Below are 27,234 nucleotides of genomic sequence, written 5' to 3'. Positions count from 1 at the left end.
GTTGGTCACTTTCTGTACATGTACACTGTGTGTATGGATTACCAACAGAGCCAAGGAATGGGGAAAGAGACACTAAAATTAGCTGGCAGAAGAGTCAAAAATGATGAATTAGTCTTCAGTAACCCTTGGATCACACATATTTCTAATTAGTAAGTCACTTCTAGGATAAAGATGGTGTGCATAAGAGCGATTTTGACTAAAATGTGTAAGCATGTGTGACATTGTAATATTATTTTTGCAACCAGATGTTTATATTGTCACACTGGGAACCATTAGCTGCCACCCATGTGAGCTCTCCTGTCAGCATTAGCTGATTTATAACACATATCAAAGCAAATCTTCTGACTTGTGCACAGCGCTGCTCCATCTGCAATGCTCATCGATCTGCCCTTTGTATCTCCATAAGCCAGAGTGCTGTACACTAATAGAGGAAGTATAAAGTAACTTTGTGACCTTAATAAAACCTTCAGTTTTTCTTATAGTCTGTTACGGACTCTTGAATCAAGCGGGTGAGCTGCACATTGACATGCCATAAAAGCAAACATCCAAACCTGCACTAGACACTTAAAGTCTTTCCAACACCCACATGGACTTCCGTCTCTCCCTTCTTGATTCTGTTCAGTCTGCATGATACTGTGACACTAGTTCTCACATGAAAATGGCAGTCCCCTTCCATCTCAGGAGTATGACAGAAAGGGTTTGGAAGTACACAAGTGAAAAGAGGAAGAATTCATGTAGTGTGTAAAATTGAAAAAAAGACAGGTAAGGTTGAGAGGTTATGCTGGAGCTAGGAGAAAGATTTGGTTTGAGCAATTTTCAAGGGATGTGTTGAAAATGTCACCAAAAAGTTTCGACTGGAAGAAAAACAGAAGAAAAATCTGCCTCCACAAAAAGCCGAAGGTCATTTTATTTTAACAATAGAATTTGTCAGCAAGACGTACTGTGGGGAAGTTGAGACAGACTTGAAAAAAAAAGCTTAATGAACTGTTGCAAGGTCTTAATATTTAGTAACTTGAAAATTTGATAATTAGCAAGTCCCCCACCGGCCCCTTCAACAAAGCAGTAACAGTAAAACGTTTGGCACAACAAAGGCTTTAGGTTGTATCCACAGCTGACATTTCTGAGGGTTTTGTTCTCACTGTTTCACAATGCAAAGGCTGTGCTGCAGTTCCATTGGATACTGAAGGTATGATGAAGCACTCTCTCTTCTTTTACAAAATATTCACTGCAGTCCCACTGCAGAAATACAGTAATTTACAACCAGGACAGGACATCTGAGTGCAGCTAATAACATCAGGAGAGTGCATCCCATGTTAGTTCAGTGGGAGCCAGGTGGCCATCTGTGTAGCAATAAGATAATGCTCTCTAGAGCTGAATGTGAAGACTATGCAAAAATAGTTTATTTTGGGAGGTTAACATGGCAGATATTAGATCAATGAGCATATTTTTGCATTTGCTCTTTTATTATGCAGCGAGAGAAAGATGTATTTATCATGGGATATATCACAGAAGACTCATCAACCATGACTTTGTACTGATGATTAATGCACAAAGAAGTAGTTTATAATCATCAAAATTATTAAAGTTAAAATACCTTAAGTTTAGAAAGTCACTGGCTTATCTGTTAGGTGAGTGCTAAACTGTTTAATAATAAAAGTCATTATTAGATGTGAAAAACTATGTTACAGATTGGACGTACAGCAGTACAATTTATAGCTGGTACTCAAAGGTGACCACAAATGTTGTTTGGCAATATATTGGCTATAAATTTAAATGCTATTCTCAGTAGTGTCATTTTATATTTAGTCTAATAATAATTGCAGGAAGAAAAAAAAATACACCAATCACAAGCCAACAGTTTTTAGAAGCACACTGCGCCTGCACATTAATGCCACTGTGTGCTCTCTTTGAGAGACAATTAATGTTGTAGAGTGTCAGTATGAGATAATATTTTTAACAAGGACTAGCCACTGGAGCCACAGCATGAAAAAGGGAGCGAAACACCAAGCATGTAAAGAAAACCCTGTGTGTAACAAAAACTTAATAGGCTTCTGGTTTTTGGCTCAGAATAGCTTCTAAACACACAGAGAAACTCATAAGGGAACACAGACTTGTTAAATGTCCCAGTAGGATGTTTTTGGCAACTGTGCCCCAATTTCATTCCACATTTTCATTATTTTTTTTTTCACATTAAAATACATTCAGGCTGAGGAACTAACAAAAGTAAGCAACTCTGAGATGTCAACATGAAGACCAAACTTGTCCCATGTCCCATGACTAGCCATGCAATTGGGGAGCCAATGTTAAAAAACTGATTATGGATGGCAGACAAAATATATCGTTTTTTTCTGTTTGGATTTTGCATGTTCTCCCCCATATCTGTGTGGAAAAACAGGATTCTAAATGGGCTGTAGGTGTGAAGGTGAGTGTGAATGGTAGTCTGTCTCTCTGTGTTAGCCTTGCGACAGATTGGGCTAACACAGAGAGGTGACTGTGCAGGGTGTACACCCTGCCTCTCGCTCTGCAGTAGCTGGGATAGGCTCCAGTCCAACTGTGACTCAGAATTTTCTTCTGCTTTTGTATGTGTCCCATTGTGTCCAAAAGTTTTAGACTTTTGGACTTGTTGGGGATTAAGGCACAACAAAAGAGTCTTAATGCAGGTAAGTAAATCCCAAAAAGTTGATTCTTTCCATCTGGACGAAACGTTTTCAGTGGGAGAAAGAGCCAAATGTTCACTCATCCAAGTGACTTCTTCAGTATAAAGAAGTCAGATGAACAGAATCAACTTTTTGGGACTAAATAAACAACTCAAAATACCACTTGGCCCAAATAAAATTCACATTTTTTTATTGCTGGTCTTTGGTGATTTATATTTATATGAATATTTCTGATGTGAGCTGCTTAGTTTTGGAGACATTAACTGTAGACATGCCTCCATTCCTCTTGAATATGATAGCACTAACTGGCACTCTCGTAGTGCTCATTCCACTCTCAAAGTCTTAAAAAAATGAATAAAAGAGAGTGAGCCCAGCCCAGTCTCACAACAGTTTGTGGAACAGTCATAAGAAAGTAATCCATATTTCATGTTGACTTCCATTAATTCCTATGTTTTTTTCATGATATCAAGCACAGATTTGTAAGTAATGCCCTTCAATAGGAAATAGGTTTCATGTGAGAAACATATTTTGTTTTGGAGAAAAAAAAGCAGGAGGTGTTACCATGGCAACCAGGAAAACAAAGTTTTATAATATGTGGCTGGCTTATAATTTAAACCAAAGTAAATAGTTTAATGTCTAAGGCTAACCAAGTTGCACCTAATGCCTACAGTTAACCCTAACCAAGTGATATAGTTACTACCAACTACCAACTATAACCACTACACATGAGAATGGATTGATAGAAACAACTTGGTAGATTATAGGTCGTGACTATATCACTATATCACAAATTGGTGAGTTTTTACTTTTATTTTTTTTAATTACTAAATATTTAAAGTGTTGTTTGTATCAATGATGTCATATGTGAAATCGATGTATCGATGTGTGAGAAAATAGGTTGATCTCCAGTGAATGAGAAGCACTGGACTTATACAGGGAGGACTGTCAGTATCCATTAGGATCACGGCCATTATGTCCTCTCCTCTGTTCTCTCTAGCCGTTGTACTCCAAATCTCTCTGGAAATACTTTTTCCTTCTTCCACTTACATCAGCGAGGTGTTCAAGGCTGCACCTACACTCACCTCTATCCCTAACAAGCTGAAAACAGACAAATGGATGTCAGGTACGGAACAGCATGACATCTCCTGACAGATGCTGCGTTCAACCTATGGCCTTCACGACCACAGCTTGAAGAGGCAAAACCTCCTTTATGCCCAGTCTCAGCCTGGAGTAAAGAATTGTGGGGTTGCAACCCTGAAATAGCATGCTCACTCTTGGTCAATAACAAACAGCGCTGCAGTAAACCAAAGAAGAAAAACAATGGCTCCATTATTAGCCATGTTTCTCAGGCACATGATGATCTTTTTATAGTCAGAAGTGTTTATACACATATAACAATCACACTTAAAGTCTCTCTCTCTCTCTCTGTCTCTCTCCCTAACACACCTATATACATATTCATGTGCACATTCTAATAAAATTGAAAATGAATGAGAAACATATTAAATGCAGATTAGGAAAGACCGATTACAAATCATATGGAATGACGGTTTCATTTATTGATTAAATTGAATCCAATTATTTCTGCATATTTCATCATTTTTAGGTTTTATTAATATTACTCCAAGAAGTCTGCAAGTTTTGGTACTCGGTATTCCCATTTCATGACTCAAATTCAATACAAAACAATTCGTGAGTAAGCAGACTGATTCATCTTTGAGATTTATCTGTGATAATTCAATAATAGCAATAATATAATGTTACATGACTGTTATTCTGAAAGTGTTGCTGCTGTCATTAGTATGTTTTGGAATGTAAGTCATTTTATCCAATTATCACAATGTCAGAGGAATTTTCCTGTCATTGAACCAAAAGATCCCCCACAGTATGTGAATTTGTAGAAAGATTCGTGAGACAAACTCCTTTTTTAATCCCTGATGTATTTTAAAAATATACTGCTATTAAAAACTAACCATATCAAACATAATATGGCTCATTCTCCACAAGTCACACAGGCTCCAATATTACAATATCCAGTCTAACCAAACTATAAAAGTTTCACATCTTCCCTCTGAAACATCAGTGTCATTGCTGCCTTGCATCACTGTCTGCTGTTTCAGCCATTCCAGCAAATACTTCTAGGCTCAGAAGGAATCTTTATTCCTCCTGAGCCTTTTTCATTACTCCCCAAATGTATGTTAATCTGTAGAGAATGATGGGAGATGATTTGGGGCAATAGAATATTTTCTGCTGGAGTTCTGATCATTTAAATAGTTGAGTGAGTTGTCTCACTGAACCAAAATAACATTTTACTATTTAAACGACCGTGCGATCGTGGCTCAAGAGTTGGCAGTTCGTCTTGTAATCGGAAGGTTGCCGGTTCGAGCCCCGGCTCGGACAGTCTCGGTCGTTGTGTCCTTGGGCAAGACACTTCACCTACCGCCTACTGGTGATGGCCAGAGGGGCCGATGGCACGATATGGCAGCCTCGCTTCCATCAGTCTGCCCCAGGACAGCTGTGGCTACAACTGTAGCTTGCCTCCACCAGTGTGAATGAATGAATAGTGGAATTGTAAAGCACTTTGAAGGTCTCGAAAAGCGCTATATAAGTGCAATCCATTATTAAACCTTTCATTGCATTAGTAGAGAGAGTTGACGGACGCCTGACAGGAATTGGGATGCAGTGAATTGTAGCATTCTACTAGATCCAGATGGATGCGCATCAACTTTGGGCTAAATGTACTTCAGCTTTCAAGCCCCTCTTCTGTGGGGTTTTCTCTGTGTTATTGTAGGATCTCTGTGAATGTAAAGCACCCTGAGGCAACTGCTGTTGTGGTTTGGAGCTATAAGAATAAAACTGTAAAACTATAACCAGTGTGTTGGTTTTACAGACTTACTTATATACACATTCCTGCTGTTTGGCAATGCATGAATGGGGTTTTCTGTTTTCAAGATGTCCATATTTGGTATGGGAGCAAACATACACTCACATTATGAGCTAACGCTTGGTGCTTTCTTGTGTACTGTAACATCCATAAGTGTGCACACAAATGGTTTTCTTTTGTGATGAGAGAATCAGTCAGTACTGGGTGAAAGCTTAAAGGCGTGCACATACAATGTAGGTAGAGACTCATAGCAGGGCAAAAATAACTGCTGGAGATAATGTTGTGAAGTGGGAAATAATTAAAGTGTTATTTCCACAACCAAAACCGGGAATGCCCCCCTGTGACCAACTGTCAGCTCCAGGGCAATCACTCTGCCTTTTTGAGGATGGAGTTTAAGCTTAACAACAGGCAGGTGCAGCTGGAATGAGTTCAGCCTCACTCCAGCACAAACAATAAGGAGCTGCGCTACTTTAAGCTTCACCAGTTGGCTCTGCACTGGGCACCAGTTCCAAAGAGGATCTAAAAAAAATGCTGCTTTCGAGTGCCACACAGTCGCATCTCACACCTGAGTTCTTCTACTCCCACTGCAATCCTTCCTCCACAGTTTGCACCTGTGCTTCAGTCTAAGAATGCAAAGATAATAAAATATAAAAAGGCACTATTTATTAAACTGAATCTTTTATATAAAATCCCGAGATAACTGAATACGGAGCATATCTTTTATACTATGACCCGAGATAGTTTACCGGGAGACAGAATAGTTTAACATGGGATATTTTTAACCTGACTAAAAATGTGTGTGATATATCACTGAATAAAGCCCCGGAAGTGACTTTCAGCTAGTAGGTCACACAGTTCAAGAGCTACACTGCCCAGCCAGGTCAGAACAAAAGTGTGCCCTATTGTTATCCCTTTAATTCACTCTCAAATGGAGACAAGTGCCCTTGTGGGCCCCCTTGTGGCTACAGGCACCCCAAGCAGGCGGTTAGTTAGCTTATGCATTGGGTCAGGTCTAATAACACGGCTTCAGAGGTGATTTCTGGCTTTTCAGAAAATACTTAATTGCCAGTAAGTGGAGAAAAAACATGTTTAAAAGAGAATTAAATTGTCAAATTGACCATTAGCCGAGTGTCAGTGTTACAGTGACCTTCACCAGATTCTCTTCTTGACAAGATGGGAAAACATAAAAAATCCATGAACACATAATGAGGTGCATGAGGGAGCCGCCGTATGCAGGGACTATGCATGAGCCCTCTCAAGGTTTGTAAAGCATCTGAGTGTGGGTGTTTTGCCATAGGGTTCATGCATTGCATGTGTGATTACATGTGTAATCAAGCCTCGCTATTCTGAAAATATCCTGACTGAGGGCTGCTTCTTGTTAGTCAGAGAAGGAGACAGACATGTCTGGGCTTAGGGCGCTGCTGCCATTTCAGAGTGAAGTGCACTACAGTGAAAACACACATCAGCAGGCTGGTATAGCTCCCAGGTAGCACTGGGACTCCAGACCTGCTTAACATTGCAGGCACAGCTTGTCTTCAGTTATTCTTTTTTTTCTATTCTCCCTCTCTGTCGCTTGCAATCTCCGTCTCTATGTTCCATATTCCTGCCTTTCTACTTTCCTCAGCAATTCCTTATGTAAATATATATTTTACAACACCTTTTGCTTTTTGCGTTCATTATAAAAGTTCTTTTTCGATGGCGTACATGCTGATATTCACCTCGATACCTGAGTTCAGGTACAGGCAGGGTAAATTACAGTGTCTTTGGTGCCAACTTAAAACTTTCCCTATAATTATAAAATAATTATAATAAATACATTATAATCAATAGTCCCATGCCTTGTTCGCCTGTTTATTCAGAGTTCTCCCATCCTGCATAAAGGGGCAAAGCAAATTCAGAGTTTGGAGGGAAAAGAAGGTTCATTTGCATACATTTGCATCCTATTACCACATCAAACCTGCTGACTTGAAAGGGATGCCTTGATTAGGAACACCACCAAATTATTGTATGTCTACATCCTCATCCACTCCTCCACCCCACCCATACCTCTTACTATCTCCTTTCACTCTGAGTTTTGTTACTGTGCACTACACATCTTGTGAGTTTTTGTGCATCATTATCGAGGATAACGCTGCAATATTCTTCAAACTTTGATGTGCCAAACACTTCCTGTAACCCCATCTCTGTCTCTCGCCTTTATTTTTCTGCCTCTTGCTTTTGTCTCGCGCCATGAGGTCATGACTCTCCTTTTTCTCCTTCCTCAGTGTATCCCTGACAGCCTTGACAGAGCTGTCAGACATGTATGATATCTGGACGTACGTTTGTGTGTTGTGTGTCCGAACACACCTTTGAAATGCTTATACCCCTTTTACTGCCTATGACCGAATGAGGCAAATGGCATCATAGTAAGTTATGAGCCTCCGAATGATGAGTCTGTGTCGGTGTTGGAATAAAAATGTGATCCTATTTCAGCTCACTGATTTATATCACTGATTCTTATAATGAAAAACATCCTGGCTGTCACTCACGTCAAAGCACGAAACAGAAACGGTGCATACCAGAAGGAAAGTCGATTAGGATTTTTGTCACAGCAGACAGAAATTCATGCAAACTAAACCCCAAAATTCAAGTCATGATGCTTATTTTTCATTTTTTATGTAATTACCTTAACTATAAACCTCATGTCTCTCAAGTCTAGGCACCAAATCTCAAGTGTTTTTTAAAGTGGGTTTAAACAGTGGATCTTTACAAAAATCACTGTGTTGTGCATCCCAAAAAGTGTTTGTTTCATGCATGTGCTATCTATGCTAATTTTACCAACTTTCTATCATTTTTGAGTTGGGTGACACATGTCATTTTACTGCAAAGCAATACTCTAGTGCAGTATTTTGAAAAGAAAAAGATTTTAAAAAATACAATAGTGTCACCCAAGAATTAAAGTATTTAAAGCATTTTTACCCAATCGCTTCAGGATATTCTTCATCTACCTTCAAACTACCTTTAAAATGTCTTTTTGATTAATGATCATAATTTGTGTAAGTGCTATTACTCATAACAGTGTTGAATTTGACAATTATTTCAAGCTTTCAAGTGTTTCTGCGCTCTCACAGTGCAGATCCCAGTTCATGATTCCCCATCACTGTCATAACAGATTCAACAACAAACACAACTGTGTAGATTCTTTTCCAGAAACAGTTTTTACCAATAAATTCACATAATTCATATTATGTTTATGATAAACAGACTCCACATTCTTACATACTCATTCCCACCCACACATGCGTGCACATGCGTGCATGCACAGTGCATGTGTACAGTATGTTCACCAAAGAGGCTTAATTGGATACTTTGTGCTGTTTACCAAACTAAGTGACAACTAATGCAATTGCACAATTAAAGTTGGTAAATCTTTCTAATTGAGACAAACAAAACCATCAATACAAATCAATAAGACGCTCAGAAGTTGCTGAGACTAAGAAATGGCACTGAGAAGACAGCTTGAGAAAACTCACAACCACTGGAAATAACACCAATCAGACATAATTCTATAATTACCATCCAAATCTGAGCACGTCATCGTGCTCTTCAGCAAAAGCTTCAAATGGACATAAGACGCTTGCACAATGTGCATTAGAGTCCTAAAGGTCTGGTTTTGATATAAATAGGCTGAATATAGCAAGGTGAGCATGTCTGCATCTTGTGAATATGTGTCTGGTTGGGTTTCCATCAGTACATGTATACTATCCCTGGGTTGCTCAGTGTGATGCTGAGCGCTGTAAAGCAAAACCATAAATAAATGCCGACTGGGGATTTTACACCAACGAAAACAAGCTAGTTTTGAATGTTCTATTTTAGTTTTAGCCACAATATGAAGCTTGATGGTAGCTGATTGAGCTGCCAAGTGATAATCAAGCCTTCATTGTGTGCTAATTTAATCAGCAAACAGTGACACACTAACATTTGGCCACTACCGCTCTCTGTTCAGCCCCTCTCAGTCACCATGTCACCTAAAAAGCCCTTTTATTGCTTGTTTCCTGGTCCAAAATTGTCTTCTTTCCAGCTTCTGCTTTTCATTCCCAGGCACGTTGAGCGCTCCTCTTTGCATCTTGGAGGATTCGCTCACCAAAAGCGGTGCCTTCTAGCCACAATATGTGGTCTCTTATCTGTTTAATTTTCTCCCACCTCGAAAGCATGCCATGGCATCAGCCTTGTTTATTACTGTCAGAAAGACACCAGTGGAACTCCCACTGGTGTGCCATTATTATCGCACAGATGGCGAAGAGGGTTTAGAGAAATTGACAAAGCAAAAGAGAAGGAGAGGGGGAAGGAGAGAACAGAGAGAGGGAGGGCCGTCTGAAGAAAGAAAAGGGAAGAAAGATGGAGAAGAAGTGACTAAGAAAAAGATGGATTTTCTTTTTTTATCAGCATCCGAGCGGTTTGTGAATTTAATTAGCAGTACAGATTTTTTTGTTTCTCTAATGACAAAATACTTTGACATTGCTTTGTTTATAACAAATATTCTCTGTAGTGAGCATCTGACACACCTTTATCCAGTCAAGGTAAATCCCTGCTGACAGAAACAATATTTCCCAGAATGCACTGACCTCTATATACACACTCGTTGACTCCTGACAAACTCACAGTTGGAATGTGATGTTGGAGGGTATCTTGGGATAACTCTCACATGTGTCCTTTTTTGTGTGACTGATTGCATTAAGGGTTTTTTCCAAATGCCCAGAGCAAAGAGTTCAGGGCAGCGGAATGTGACATTGACTAAAGTCTCGTGAGCTTTGAGTATGAAATGCTTTCTGGAGTTAGTGAGCACTGGTTGAAAAATGGCTGAAAAGCAGAGGATTATCAAACATTATTTATAACCGTTGGCTCAACAGCATTTAAATGCCACTTGAAACACTGTTTGAATATTTGGAAAAAAATGTTTAAACCAAACCACGCTTGCTAACACTGGAAATGAGACAAAAATCTGATGTGAAGCAAAAAATCCCGTGCTGTCGATGGTCGATATTTTACTACAAGGTAACGGGCAGAAGATGCAAAGGTTTCACTCAGGGGAAACAAATTCTGCATAATGATCAGGCATCAAAATAAAGTAACATATTTGTAAAAACAACAAAGAATGTATAACATTGTGTCACATCACATTTTAATGGATACTCGTTAATGCAAACCTGTTTCCTGATGTGTTGTCATCATAAAGAGTCAAAGCCAGTCTATTAAATGCTGCTACAGATGCAGAGATACACACAAGGTGTCCCTGGCATTGATGCCATAACACACCAGGCACAGCAACCTTTTAACGAGCAACACAGTCCACATTTAAAGGCTGTAATTATCAAATGGGAACACTCACCTTTTAATTATGCTTTTACTTGCTGGTTAATTAGTTGGATAGATTGAGGAAAGCATTTTGGTTTGACTTAAAACATTCCCCATCAAACTGTGTTTATATGTGAGCACATGGTTCTTTACCTCATGTCTATCTTTATCCCCATCACCCAGTGCATCGCGATAACAAACCCAAAGGACAGTTTGTGCAGTTTGCTGAAAACATTCTTTTTTTCCCAATTTATGCTATATTTAAAAACATATATAGTGAACATGACATGACACTGGAATTCTGACACAAATGTGTCACACGGCTGTGTTTTTCCATATACATTTTAATCAGCTTGTTTACTGGCAGCTTAAATGTGTGTTATGGCTGCTATATTTTCAATTTCATGCATGCTTCTTGTTAATTGGCTTGTAAGTGTGTGTATGTGTGCATGAGGAGGGAAAGTAAAGTCATCTATTCCCCTGTGCAGCCGCTCCTCGCACCTGTGCAGCCCAAGTCAATCTAGTGGGGCTGATCCATGGCTGAATGCTTTGGAAAAGCCTAAGGTCACCCAGGAAAAGACAAGACTGGAGTCCACAGAGATAGGAGGGAAGATGAGGAGGATTGTCAGTAAGAGAACGAGGATTACACTCCAGAAAGCAGTGGAGCCTTACCCCTCCCATCTCGTTCTTCACGTCGTGCAGGAAACACAGGAATCCTTGGCGAATGGGCGCTACAAAATATTCTATTCGTTCTTTTCATACTGTTTTATCTAAACTTTAGACGCGGCCTCCATTGCATGTTTGTACCTGCACAACATATCAGCTCAAGGGTCATTTAATTAAGTGTGAAATAAATAAATAAATGAATAAATGATGAAATAATGAAATGCTCAAGTTTACAACTGTGGAGAGGTTCTTGTGTGGCCTTTCACTCTCAATGATGAAGCAAAAAAACAGATATCAAACAAATAAAATCTGAAACATCAGTACCCTTTATATCAGTACTCTTTGTCTTGAATAATGTTTTAAAGCTACACGGCTGTTTAGTTTTTCAATTCAGTGCTCTTGAGCAATGTGCTCCACATTCATTCAATCCAAAAAAGACCCCTGAGCAAAAAAGTGCAAATTAAAAGCCAGCAAGCCCCCTTCCATCATGTTTAGTGTTTTTAAAAAAGGTTTACAATGGGTCCCAAAGTAAGATTTTACATTGCTCAAAAACACCCTCACTGAATGAGAGGTCGACTGTATGACCCGCAACACACACTGAACCAACATCGTAGCTGGCGGTACGCAAGCAGCGCCAGGGTTCGTGCGTGATATATCTGGTTCCAACCTCCAGAGAGTATCTGTGTCACTGTCCTGTCTCATTGGCTCGGGCTCTGGAAGGATCTCTTCTAAACCCACACCATCTCTACTTGCCAGGTGAGATTTCCTTCCTGATGCTTTGGAATAGCTTCTCAACAGAGGGCAGTGAGGCGGGCTTAGCTAACTAGGCACAAGGACACAGTTTTTTGCCTGGTCACTCTGGCAGAAGGAAATAAATACTAAACTGTCCAGAAACCAAATTCATTGCATGCAACTCTGAAGACAGAATAAATAAACTGTTCCAAGAAAGAAGCGGTGAAGTGCAATTTCCTGGATTGCTGGCTCAGTAGGAATCAGCGTATAGCAGAATCGTTACTCGGGGCCAACAGTTCTCTCTAAAATCAGAGGATAAGAATAAAGAGATAAATGACTGTAAAAGTGTTTAGGAAAAATGGTCAGAAAGATATTTAAACAGACATTGTTTGAAGCAGTAATTACACCAAAGCTATTATTAGACCTTTGGTCCTCTTCAGAAAAAAAATCACACTTAGCTCAAAAAGTAATTAATCAAATTCAGTATCACATACTTTTAAAACTCAATGCATTGGCCTCTTGCCATGTTCTTAAAATATTATCTTAGCACAGTGACTAATTTCCTGGTTAGCTGAGCACTAATGAATGCCTGACTATGTTGCCCAAAGCATGGAGCACTGGCATGTATGCACGGTGGGTCTCTGTGTGAGAGGACGAGCAGTCCTTATGACTCACATCTCCTTCTGACTCTGCAGCCATCCCATAAGGATGGCAAACGCGAGCGTTGCACACAGTGTCAGCGCTAAACAATGCTCCCGGGGACAATCTACACCTGTTTTACAGCTGGCTGGGAATACCACTTGATACTCGTTAGAGGAAATCATTGCAAAAAGGATCAGGTTTCGTCTTACTAACAAAAAATGATTAATTCAGTGGCAAATAATGCCACAAACTGGCTCAATTTATCCCCATTTACTGTCTGAATTGATCACACTTTTATAAGTGGATTTGTCTCAATTTGTTGTAAACACAAACTGAATCAGATTATGCATTGATCTCACGCCTGCGGTGAAATTCATCATTCTTTTGTTGATGATGATAAATTAATGTCTCAAAGCGAGTAAGCTGAAACAAAATGTATCCTCTTTTATAGGGTTTGAAATATTTAAAGGCCTCACTCAGGAAGTAGATCAACTTCTGAAGTATTCCTATGAAGCATTATCTTAGTCTAACCAGTTCCTAAATATTAAAGATGATCCTTTCTAAACTCCAAATGTTATCTTTTAAGCAACACACTTAGTTTTACTGCTTTGTCATACCAGCTGTTATTCAGATCCAGAGTGAATGTCGTATTGCTCGATGGTCCATACAATTCCTTTAGAAAGCTCGCTGCCACGCGATTAAGCTCTCTGCTGTTCTCTACCTCACAAGCATTAACATTAGCAGGCAGCCTGATCAAGCAGTCCCGGCATACATTACAACCCTCCTCTCTTTAACAGCTGAGCTTGTCCACAGATTATTGGGTTGTCATGGCAACAGAAGCGAGCCGGGGAGGACAACAGTCCTCCCCCATCTCCAACTCCTCATCCACCTACACCTTGGTCTTTCTCACCCATTTTCTCTTTTCTGTGCTTTTCTTGTCATAGTTCAAGCTACAACACTGTTCTTGTAATAAAAGAGGAAAAAAAACAGATTGTTCTGGGCTTGGTGGAGTTTTTACTAAACCTCACAGTGCATAATCAACTGAAAACTACAGAAGTGGCTAACCAATTTAGGGCAACCTCTAATATCTGAACCATATTTTATATGGCAAATAACCTATTCCAGAAAAAAATTAACCCCCCTTCCCAAAAAACAGTATAATTTATCTGTAAAGTCCAAATCCTGCTGTCTGATTCTCCGTAGCTCTGTTGACCCCATAAGCATGATAACAGTCCATTTGTTGGCCGAAATCTGTGAGTCTAAACTGTAACTGCCTGCAGATGTTCAACTTGAGACCGGCTACTGATTACTGGCCAGCAGCATGCAAGCAGACTTGTAAACAGAAAATAACAAATTTCCCATGTGAGATGACTTCTCACAGTATTGTGGTTTGTTGTTTTTGTGTAAGAGACCGAGTGCATGTGTGGTGTTCAAATGCACAATGACCACTGCATCTCATATTCATTTTGATCTTATTTTTCCAGCTTAGCGAGTCTTCCATTGCTTGAGTAGAATCCCTCCTCATTTGTGGATGCTCACATGCACACTTTCACATGCGTATGGCTGTATAGTCGTAGCTCAGGGCTGGAAAACACACTCTTTGAAAAGGAGGTCGGATGGAAGTCCGGAGGTTAGATTTTGGAAGAAGTTGTTCTGGGACTTAATTAGTAAAAGGCCCCACATTTAAAGGGGCTAAATGCCCACGAGCTCTACTCTCAAATCTGGGACAAATAAGGTGCACGTAGATATTAATATAATGCTCATAGACACATAGCAGGAAGACAAAGATGCAAGAATCTTTTGATAAAGTACGTCAAATAAAGAAGCAGTCCCTACAGATGCTGCTACAATATCAAATACACTACATTCACTGGATTTTTTTCTTAGCTTACCCCTTCACAGTGGGTGGCAGTTGCCAGCATAGATTCACAGCATTTATAGTCATTGGTGCGCACGTTCAGTATCTCACAAACCTTCCTTAACCAGTAGATCATTCAATATGCCTGCAGAGCTTTTGGGGCAGGAGGAGGTGAAACCAGGAAGAAGCATACTTAGCCGTTGTTGAGAAATTAGTAGTATTTGTTTAACACTAAACAGCAGAGTGGATTAGAGGAGAGTGTGCTGCCTTTTTAGGTCTTGACCTCTAAGACTCCAATCATTTGTTCACGTTAACCACTGTGAATAAAAGCTTCTATCTTTAAAGAAAGAAAGAGAATCATCTTGCGAACCTCTCGATGAGGTGATCTGAGTGTTTGGCAGGGAGATTCGTTCTCTAACTTGTTGCATATTTTATTATATTTGGTGTAGGGCTGGGCCATATCATACCATTCACAGTAATACTGGTATAATGTTAGGCAATGATAAGAAAATTAAATATCGCGATAGAATATGGTTAAAACATGCATTCGCAGTACCTTTGTTTTCATACGCACATGGTGGAAAAGCATGGCAGCGACGGAGAATGAGATGGGTGAAAGCAGATAGTTGAATGAAACGGATGAACCAGAATTGGTTTGTAAAAATGTGCAACTTCAGTGGTTGTGGAACTGGTTTGGCTTTCGTCTATCAGATACACACCAAAGCACAATGTTTGACAGAGCATGCTAGCGGGCGGTCGTTATTACCGTGTTTTTCGGAAAATACAGCACACTTAAAATCAATCCCTTGATTTTCTGAAAAATCGACAGAGCCCCTTATAATCTGGTGCACCTCATGTATGAATTCTGGTTGTGTTTACTGACCTCGAACCGATGTTATGTGGTACACGGCGCTCAAAGATCTGTCAAAAAATGTTTTAGTACGAAGCTATGAAGCCATACCACTTGATTGATTGTTGGAGCATTACGGCTACCCTAGTCAGTAATATGGACTTTGGTTTAACATAATATTACCGTATTGTGTGTGTATAACCTCTTTTTAAGTTATGTGGATATTATACATCGTTATGCTGAGGATATGTCGGCCAATTTCCACTGGAAATATCTTTTAGTTAAACTGTCAGCAAGGAATTTGCATTTGCACTGTTAAGTTTTTTATATAGCTTTAATGCATATAAAAAAACTGCTGCTTGTTCAAGTGAAAATACATTAACCCTTTAAGACCTACCATAGAGCCAAGTCCGCCAGAGCTTATATTATATTTTTACATTTTTTAGTGCCATTTTTGGGAGCATTTGAAGTTGCTATACATCAATACAATCATTATAGCCCAAATTTTAATAATATGTCTGCATTAAGTGCATAGTAATTACATAAATTGCAAAAAAGTGCAATAAACTACAAAAAATTGAAAATCGTTTTGGTTTTTTTTAACATATATTTCTAGTTAGAGAAATTTAAGAGGCTTATCCCTCAAAACTGTAAATACAAAAAAGTTGCACAAAATAGTTTCCCACCACAGGAAATTTATTTTGAGTGTCTTCATAGTTTTTTTTTTTAAATACACCAATTTTTATATAATGCAGGAAAAACGAAAATAAATATTATAATGCAAATTTGCAAAAAAACAGCATATGCATCAAAATAAACTATTTCCAGCAGTGCAATTTGAGTTCTAAGCATCCCAGGAACGATACAGAAAGTCATAAAGTCAAACATAACTTTTAAAAACACCAGTATAGTCTTATAAGGCCCTGAAGGTAAAAAAAAAAAAACAAAACTACATTTCCGCGAAAATGATTTCACTTCCAGTTCCAGGCAGGTAATGGCGGACATGCGGTAGTTTGCGCTGATGTCTATTCTGAGGTAGGAAGTGTTACGAACAGCTGCTCGGATCAGCAAAGCGTGTTTCTGGAATATTATGTTTTTGTTGCTGCAAGTGGTTAATATGCAATTTCTTTCAAAGCTATATGTGGAAGGAAACCGTGACCGAGGACAAGCTGATGGCATAAGATGTAAGTACAACTCCTCCGGTTTCATATGCAAAAAAAATTATTGCGCTAGCTTATGTGGTTGCAGTTCTACCAGGATTTAAAAATAGTTACGCAAACCGACCGGCTTTAAAGGTTTAATGGGGGGGGGGGGGGTTGCACTAATAAAGTTGTGGAGTTGTAAAGTATCTTGTCTCGTGTCAATTATATCGTCAGTTATATCGTTATCGCAAATTTTCAAATGTGTATCGTGATAAATATTTTTGGCCATATTGCTCTGCCCTAATTTGGTGTATAGCTGCGTCACACATATTTACACCAGATATGCACCACTGAACAAAACCTAACCCATCTATCCTTTAGAAAAGAGACAGGAAAAACTGCCTATTTTGTATCCATGTCCTTTAACTGATTATCACTTTTAATATATGTAGCATGATGATATACCAAGTATCTAATCCAAAGTATACAGCTAAATGTCAGAACAACAAACCATATACCGAGCAGACACAACATAAATCTCTGGAGAATGGATGCAGGAAAGAGAACATAAGAAAAGGAAAGAAGCAGAGGTATTTCAATAAATTATCACTTACTTGCAGTGTTTGTGAGGCCCGCTGAGTGTCTCGATGACAAAGCATTCGCCACCATTTAGGCAGTAGGCCAAGTCCTTCTCATGACAGGGCTTGAAATGCTCCGAGTGTAGCGGAGGGACAGTTGGAGATGCTGCAGAACAAACAAAGAAAATCTTGTCAGTCACAAGCACGGTGTCCTTCCTTCACCCTGTAGGGAGTTTTTCAAAAGCTCAGTTTTTACCCAACTAAAACAAGAATAAGCTAAGTTTACTAAAATACCTGTGTACACGTAGAGAGGACCTCATTTTCACTCGCCGTGTCTTCAAATAAATCATGGTTTTATCTTGAACTACAGTAGAAAAATACCAGAATTGTTTGGCGCCAGCCAAGGATGCATAAGAACAGTTTGTCTGTGCCTACAGACAAACCTGACGCACATTGTGGATAAAACCAACATGCGATTGTTTGTTTAGACCCTGCGATGTCACAAGCAAAAGATGGATGGAGGACAGGTAATAATCTGTCTCTTTATGATTAATACTCTATAGTTGCAGTAATGCTGTTGGAGAACATCAGTTCTTCCAGTGATTTATCACAACTTGCGTGAGTGATTGTGCGTAGTACACAAATCTAAGGGAATCTGCTCGATGTATATTAATAAATGACCTCCTAATTGAAATTCACTAGCTGGACCGACGTCCTCATCTTAGGTTTGACAGCGTTTTAGTAGGTAAAAGTGAATGCTTTGACATGAATTGAGCTGCGGTTTGGGGAAGGCCTCGAAGGGAACTGGCGATGGCTCCCGGGCCTGGCAGATCCCCATGCACTACATAGAAATGAAGAAGTTAAAGAATTGAGAACAAGGGAGGGAGGGGCACGTAAACGAGAATGAACAGCTTGCAGAACAGGGGGAACCTATATAGATGACAACCAGAAGGAGCGTGTTTGGAGGCGTGGTCCTGCTCCTGAAATTCCGATACATAATCTCCAGTTAATAACAAACAGTTTCTCAAGAGAAAGAAAAATGCACTATCAATGAAATAATGGTGTTATGGGCATTTTATTGCTGGTTGAGGATAAGATCAGCATTGATTAGAAAGCCTGTGATGGAGCCGATCAAGCTTTCAGATGCAGGGAGAAATCTGATCTTCAGATTTATTAATACCAGACTGGGCTCCTGACTCTTTCCTTTGTGCTTACAAATGAAAAATGAGTCTGCTAAGGGCTCTCATTAGCAGAATCCCAGCTATGTTTTTCTTAAAGTAGCTAGATGAACTGTGATGAACCAGAACACTATGCTTCAGTGATTAAAATCAGTTTTACTTAGAGGATGCTGTTACTTCCACAAGAGTACTGATCACTGTATTAGGTTGTTCTTTAATGATGTGTGGAAGATACATCCAAGTGAACTGAAGATTTTTCAATCAAGAAATGAGGAGAGGGGAGGACTGTGGAGGTGAGTTAGAGGTGAGTTATTTTTGTATGGGCTCAGATCCCTTAATCAGCAGTATGAGGCACCACAGGATTGAGTGGTGGGTTGGCTTATGAGACGCTAGGTGCTGATCAGACCCCAGGGATATTCTGCAACCACTGATAATTAGCAGATGAGAGACTGGTTTAAAGTTAGTAGTTGAACCGGGAACTAAGGAAAGGGGTAAACTGAGGTTTCCAGTAGCTTGGACAACATGGCGATATGCGCTCAACGCCGGATCCGAGGCTGACATGAAAAGCACGTACAGAGTAATGAATTATTTACAAATAAATAAATATTTCTGAATATCTGTTTCAGTTTAAATACCGACCTGTTATTACCTGGGTTGACAGGATTTGAAGTTTGCTATTTGAAGTTTGGATACACTACAATTTAGTTTAGAGTTGTCTAAACTAAATTGTAGTGTATCCAATTTAACAACTACCCAGCTTTGGGTAAAATATGAAAAAAATTACCATGACTGGTTTCAGATGGTTTTCAAATTTTAGCTTTAAAAATCCACACATAATGATGATAGCGATTAGTATTAAGAGAAAAGAACAAAAAGGGGGAAAAGGTTTCAGCTTGAGCTTGAAAACAATTGGTGCTACGGACAAAAGTTAGAGTTCTCTAATCATCCAGGGAGGTCTTCTTAACCCTGACAGTGAAGCTGTCACTTCCTCTAAAACAACAAAACAATGCAAACAGTGGTTGTACCCAGTGGCATGACCAAAGCCTTAACCAATACCAGTTAGTGTCGAAGTTTCTGGCTCTGTGGCTAAGATCTAAAAAAGTCACCAGTGTCATTTGAATAATCTGGGAAATATAATAAACACATATTGTTCAATCATGGCAACTAACATTAAGTTTCAACAGCAGGTTTAGGGAGAGAGAACATATGCAGGAAAGAAAGCAGCATTATTTTGCTGTTCGCATCCTGTGGATTCACAAGGTAACGGTGAGAATGAATTCATTCTGAAAACAGCATTTCAACTAGACAAGGACAAATAGAGAGATTAAGAGAAGCCATGATTGTAAGAGAATTCACAATAACTATCTCCTTGGGTATGTCCAGACATAGATGCCTCGCCTTCCAGTGGAGCACATCCTGCCCACAGAGACATTAAAACAAAGGCCTGAACCACAAAACGGTGCTGAATCTTTCTTTGCACTCAGTCTGCAACACTAGATCTTTTTTGAAACAAAGGATTTCCTTCCACACACGATTTCATGCTTGGACTGGGTTATGCTGTTTTGTTAGTCTTTGCGATAAGTGACAGAAGCGCCATTTGTCATCGTCTCCCTTTGTTTTTTTTGTTGACAGAGTTGTCACAATGCACTGTAGGTTGTTTAGCTTAACACTCGTCACCTGTCAGCTCAGACACTGTATGCACTCAAAGAATTGTATCATTCTAAAGAATGCCAGAGTAGACTGAAAACAGTAATTTCAGTCTGCTGGAAATATCAATGCAAGTTTAAAAACATAGCCCGCAGACATCAGGCGTCAATCACTACAGAAGAAAACAGTCCAATTTACTCCACTATGATGTGAAGAGAAGGTTGGAGAGGCCCCGAAAGGATCAATAAACCATTGGGTGCTGGATAACACAACCCTCCAATTCAACTCGTCTTTTCCTTCCTTTGTCTCCTTCTCTCCTTCTCTCCTTCTCACTGATTACAAGCAAGAAATGAGGAAGGAATAAGAAAGCTGCTGATTTTCACCTCTGCATCAAAGCGCTGCTTGATTGTGGAGTAGAGGAAGCTGTAGCCATTTATGTAATAGTTACAGAATTAATGATGGAAAAAAGAGCAATCAGGGTCCTTTCTGAACTTCTAACTATGACACAGATGTCTTCAGTAGACACTTCAAGATGAGAAGAGATTAGCTAGAAGGATATCAAACCACCAGTAAGGGCAGGTGATGCAGTATTCATGATTTTTGTTCTACGACTTTGGAAATCCAGATCAACGGGGGGGGGGGGGGACATATACTGAAGGAATTTCAGAAGTTCAGCTTGTCTACTTCAAATAATACTAATAATTCTAATATTGCTACTTTAACACTATAAATTTCATCACCATGTATGTTTTATGCAAAGTAAGACATTGCTGCTACAGAGATTTGTAGCCATATTCGCAAAACAAAATGCTCCCAGTGATGAAACTCTAAGAAAAGTCTAAGAATTATGAATCCTTCAAAAAATTCCCCCTACACTTAAGGCTAGACTTTGTTAACAGTAATACCAGCTCAGAACAGGAAGTAGAATTCTTAAGAGGGTAAAGAGTTTAAGCAGAAGAGAGAAACTGTTAAGACCTCCTGCTGTTGCATTTTAATCCCCAGTCTATCCCTTTGGAGTAATATTTAAGTGTGGTTGAGCTGGAGAGTAGCATCTTTGTAAGGATGTACATAATCAAAAAATGATCCTATATAAAAGTGGAGGGGCAATAGAGTAAAAAGTCAGACTTTGGAATTTTGTGCCCAGGTGTTGTTATTTTTCCTGTACGGATCTTGTACTTTCATTCACATCTTTTTACTCAGAATAACTTTATGTTAGGAGGCAAGCTTATTCTATTAGCTTCACTTATATCGTCTTCACCTAAGTCTCTAAGGCGATCCTGCACATTAAACATTATGCTAAATCACGATGCTCAACCATCAGCAGTGAGTAAAATCTCTCTCCCAAGCCATTTTCCCTTTTTTGTTTATTTGTTGTGTATTCCATATAAGTTTGGCACAGGTAGGATAATTTCTCATACTTGAACCACCATTCCCTCTGTCTTTTAACAGCAAGTGCTGACGTAGGCTAAAAATAGGCCCTTGGGTATGTGGTCAGCAGCCACTTATTAAGTAGTTCAAATATTTCCCTTCAAAATGAGAAACTATGAGAGGGCACTTTCAGGACATAAGCACCACTATTAGCCCTAAAATCCCTTCAATATGGATGTGTTGGCCTCCAATCCAAATTAAATTCCTTCCTTTTTATATTCATAAGGTAATGGTCAAACAAAGTTATGTTTGCAGACTTCATTTACAGCTCTTTTTCCTCACTACTGTTATAGAAAACATGCCATGCCATATTGGATAGTTCATTTTTTGTGTGACATGCAAAGACATGTAAAACAGAGCTACATACCAAACCATAAATGAAAGAAAGAAACTCAGACGTTCTCCTCATTGTTACAATAAATTTGAATAAATTCATATATAATATTGCTTAGTGGAGGCGGTTCAGTTGGTTAAATTGTCAACAATTCTGCAGTCTAGACAGAACAGAGCATCTCCAAAGTGTTGCAAATGAAAACACAAATTCTCTCTTTGCTGCTGTTGCAAAACTTTTCTGAATGCATTATCTGAAAAAGAGAAATGCCAGCTATACAAAAATCTGCTTAAGCTATATTCAAGTCATAATTTATCAGGCACTTACAGTTATCAACAAAGCACTGATTAGGGAATAATCTGTGTTATCTTTGTAATGTGATGTGGTGAGCATGCATTGCTAGTGAAGGCAGTAGTTATATAACCATATATAACTGTCTGAATGCACCCGGGGCAATCTTCCTCGACCTATATTATGGTTAGCATTAGTTAGCTGATATGTAACATTCTTTGGCAATATTTAATCACTCTTGACACTGTCTACCCTCATGTGTTTTCCACCATATGCATCTGTACCAATACCTAGATGTGGCTGTTGTGGGTGAAGCACAGAGGTCCCATGAGGAGGCCTGTAATAGTGTACTTCCTGGCTGACAATTCTCCCAAGTGGCAGACCAACAGCTTGCCAGCAAGGCATTCATGCTAACTGATAGCAAAGGTCTCGGGCAAGCTGCTTCTACCCTGCCTGATTATTGATTTGTGCTGGGAGTGGAAATAGTCAGAAACAGGGACTACACAAAAAAGACTAACAAAAATGGAAACATGGGGTTTTCTATTGTAGAACGGAGGGTTACTGAATGTAACAGGTAGTAGTAACACAGTTCTTTTACACTGTTAAAGGTATCGTTAGGCAACTTCATCAGTCAGCAGTCAGAGACAAGAGTACTGCTGCTGTCCTGTTTCTACTGGACACTCTAGAGGACTTTGTTGTTTGAGTTGGAGGACGTTGCTCTAGAGAACTGACTCATGACATTACTGGGCTTGACAAGTGTCAGTATGCCTTTATAAGTCTGGTGTGTGCTAATGATATTTTATACTATATTTTCTTTTTTGTTTTAAACGAATTTCCACAAAATGAACATAGGTATATAAGCAGTTGTCAAGAAGAAAAAGTAAACATAAATTTTACTTTTGAAACTGGTTCCATAACTTGGAGTCACTGCTTGTGATAATTGAATCAGTGAAGCTGATATTTAGATTATGTTCACACTCCCTGTTTAAAACAGATGAGAGTATTTATTCATTCAATGCCTAGGCGGTGTCTTTAATTGATAACACACAGCGTACGCCATCTGATGGCTCATACACTGCGCATTTATGAAAAAACCATCTGAAAGGTGTTAAAGACAAATAAAAAAGAACCATGCATGAAGACTCAGATGGTTCTGTTCCTCCAACAGATGTTGATTTATGGAGTCATTTACATCGCTCTCGACAGATCATACAAAACTGTCTATGTCTTAAACTTTAGACATAGTTTTCACTGCAGTCAAAAATATATACCATGATATGCTATACCTCTACTGAGGCTCAAAGCACCGTGGGGGAGTGAGGAGTGAAATTTCCATTTAGAAACCTAATGTTGATTGAAGTGCTGCTGTAACTATCTCTGCTTTCAAATGATAGAAAGAAAATGCAGACTCTTGTTCCTTTTTTAAAATCCTGTATACCTGTGTATGATTATGACTAATTGACCATTTGTGTTCCCAGTTGTCTTCCTCTTCAACATGATTCGATTCACCATCACGCTACCGTCATTCATGTCAAGTTCCTCCGCAAAGTGTTATGAAATTGCTCTGGTAAGTAAAACTGGTCATTCAGCCGCTGCCTGTTTTAGTAAAATCTAAAAATCTAGTAAAAATACAAGCTTTTGTCATAGCTGGCAGAAACTTCTGGGTTATTTCAATCAATTTGAAGTCTTCCTAATCAAAAAAGCACTTTTCAAACACACTGCAGGCATGCTCAGCAAACAATCCTTCAAACAGTAGTCAAAAGAACAAATATTTCTTCTTTGCTCCCACCTCTTTTTTTCATTCCATTCAGCTGTTCTTGTCCTGCTTACTGCCTATCTGACCATCTGTAGCCCATCAGTTCATCACTTCAACAACAAAGACACTAGAAATGTGTCCTCTCTTTTTTGGGAAAATTACATAAAATCTTAATTTCTTTATTCATCTTCAACAGACAATGAAAAACAACTGAACTATATGTTTGTATTTAAAACAAAGAGAAGAGTCACTCCTGTGAGGTCAACACACTGCAAGTACTGCAATTATTGCTGGATACGCTAAATCACTTATCCAGCTCATGTGTTGGACAGCTTGGTTTTTTATGTTTTGATCATAAAAATGTTTACAATGTTTAAAATATGTGCACATCTGGGATAGACTGATGCTTAAAATGTACAAAATACACAATAACGCAGTTTAATGAAGGACTTTTTTGTGGTCTTGGCAGTTCTTCAATAATCACGGGTTTAGTATACCAAGCTAATTGGGCTAAATCGAAAATACCCACAACGACCGACCAGTGCATGCTGGGCCTGGCTAAATTCTAAAACACCAACAGCCGACCTCCCAGCTGTGTTTTTAACAATTACCTTGTGCAAGGAACCTCTATGCAAAACCTTCCAGTTTTATTTATTAACTCAACAACCTCTCATGACTTCAAACAACTCATTCTGCTCAGTGGCTGAGAACTTTGAACACAATGAGAGAAACAAGCCAAATGGACTGGTTATAATCTGCATTCAGAGCAAAGGCAAAGAGAAGCTGATCCAAGAGGACTACATGGAGCGAAGTGCTCACAGTGCAACATCTAAATAACCTGTTTTAGCTCTCTTTCCAGAGGAGACACAAATCACCAGTGTGTTCTGTAGCAATGTAACACTTTGCACACACAATGCTGTGTGTAAAAACTGTGCCAACTCTCTGTTTGACTCCATGTTTGTGGCAGAAACTGCTGTCAAGTCTGTATTGTTGACATCTATGTGTTGTCTGACTTAGCGGACTGCTGCATGAATTCCATGAGCACACTCTGTGTTTGTTGTCGTTGTTCGTTTGGCTTTTTCTTCTTCTGCGATTAATTGTAACCAGTTTTAAAATGGTAACATTTTAAACGCACTGTTTCTAAATTAGCAGCGCATGTGTGTTTCTGTCAGGAAATATGAGCTCAACAGCTTTAATGGAGTGAATGATGCATGAGTTAACATTGTACTTGATTAATGCATTATCCACCCACTGTAATGCTAACTGCATGACACACACAGGTTTAGAAGGAGGCAGAAAGAAGCAAATATTTTTTTAGCATTATGACAAAGTAATCCAAAGCTTTACCAAGGAGATCCTTTACATATTGTGATAAATGATTTAACCTATGTTAGCATACATAAATGAACTGATATTAGACACAAGTGGTGCAAACAAGCTTCTTTTGAAGGGTGGGTAGGGACTCCATTTGTAATAGGGTGAGGAGTTCAGTCCTTCAGTAGGAACTTGAAGTAGAGCTGCTACTACTCCACATCAAAAGGAGCCAGTTGGGTGGTTTAGGTATTTGACTGGGATGCCTCCTGGGCGCCTCCTAGGTGAGGTGTTTTGAGCATGTAAAGGAGACCCCAGGCAGAAACAGGACACGCTGGAGAGGCTGTGTGTCATGGCTGCTTTGGAAACTTCACGGTCTCTGTCTGGATAAGCGAGCAACAAGGGTGATCTGTGCTCCTCTGCTTAGACTGCCTCCCTGTGACCCAGACTTGTGCTGGTTGAGCAGCAGAAAATGTTTAACAGCTAATCAGCTAACAGAGTATCAAGTCCTAATAGCTGGCTAGTTCTTGTTTCTTTTTAACATACAGTTTGACAGCAACAGGCTAAAAAGATGCATTAGCTAACCTGACAGTTGTAGTTTGTCTACAAAAATGACAATGCTTAGCCTCAGCAGGCTTCCAATACTTTGGCAGAAGCTCTGCTCATTATCAAGCTTGCCATGACATTGACGTTCAACACATTTCTCAAATTCAGTTTCTTGACACTGTTCTCATAGCTTGAGTATAGCTGTGGTGGTGGTAAGATATCATTATTGCACAGCATGATCCAATAAAGATAACAGCACACCTCACTTCTCTCCCACTCATTCTCGCTCTTATGGAGCAGCTGTCCAAAAAAATATCCACCAAGTCATCTTCACTGATAGCAAAGCTCTTTGAGATAAGAGCACCAGTCTGTGATGTGATGTGTCTCTTTAAAATTGCTTTGAATGGCTCCATTGCTGATGCTTTGGATTGGATTTAATAGCTTTTGTGTGGCAGGTAAACAAATTGGATGAAAATCTCAAGTTAAGATGAAAGTCAAGTTAAGCTTCTCCATGCATACATCTGTGTGAGTGTGTGTGCATGTGTGTAACTCATCAATCAGTAACAGTAGCATATGTAACAGGGCTTCTTGTTAGTGCAACTTTGATTAATATATAGTGTATAGTACATATGCTACTGTCTATGATGACACTGAATTTCCATTCATGATCCCTCATATGAAGTAAATGCACAGCAGCTGTCTCCTTCAGTCCAGCGCTTGTGTGTATCTGCATGTGAATGTTAATTAGTGTATGCACGTGTGTGTGCGTGCATTTCAATTTGTCTGTCTATGTGGAGTCTTGAGTGTTGCACAGAGGCAGCAGAGCAAAGCCACACTGCTCACTGCATTGCAGATACTTGGCCCTGTGTGGCATGGCACAGATAGATGTGTGTGAGCAGGCCTCCGTGCTCTGACTGTACAGCCAAACAAAAACAAAATGGCAGTGTGTCAAGATAGCTCTGCGGTCAACAACAGGCTAATCGTGGAAATCTGATACTACCTGTTTCCTCCCGCTCTCCCTCAGTCTTTCCTCGCACGGGCTCGTACAGTCACATAAACACACACTCCAGTAGCTCATTTTAAGTGCACCTGCTCTGTGCAGATAGGCCCGCTATACCTCTGCTAATCTGTCCGTGTGTCAGTCAGCCCTGCCTGGCCAATAAAGTCCCCCCAATGCTTCATGTTCTCTGTTCAGATCGCATTCACAGGACACCTCCAGGCTTTGCCAAATAAATAGTGCTAAGTATCAGGCCTCATCCTGTCCCCTGGCCATCTGGCTCAATAACAGAGAAATTCATTACTCTCCAGGTGATAGCTTCAGCACACTCTCTCTGGATTGACTTTGTATCCCTGCAGGCTTCATTCTGACACTGGAGATTATAATCACAACCTGGCTGCTAATG

General features: G+C 39.5%; 1 protein-coding gene across 2 annotated transcripts in view; it reads right to left on the bottom strand.

Annotated features, from left to right (window-relative positions):
* The window catches only part of nrg3a (neuregulin 3a), a 360,904-nt gene that overhangs the window by 135,869 nt on the left and 197,801 nt on the right, over positions 1 to 27,234 (bottom strand). For both annotated transcript variants that reach the window (XM_082557497.1, XM_082557498.1), the window contains exon 2: positions 17,380 to 17,509. In XM_082557497.1, coding sequence (XP_082413623.1) covers positions 17,380 to 17,509 — 130 coding nt within the window. The remainder of the gene's footprint in view (positions 1 to 17,379; positions 17,510 to 27,234) is intronic.

The sequence above is a fragment of the Aulonocara stuartgranti genome, assembly GCF_965226115.1.
Source record: "Aulonocara stuartgranti genome assembly, chromosome: 13".
NCBI classification, from domain to species: Eukaryota; Metazoa; Chordata; class Actinopteri; order Cichliformes; family Cichlidae; genus Aulonocara; species Aulonocara stuartgranti.
Note: the sequence above shows the minus strand (reverse complement) of the source record. Positions and strands in the feature narration are given on the sequence as shown.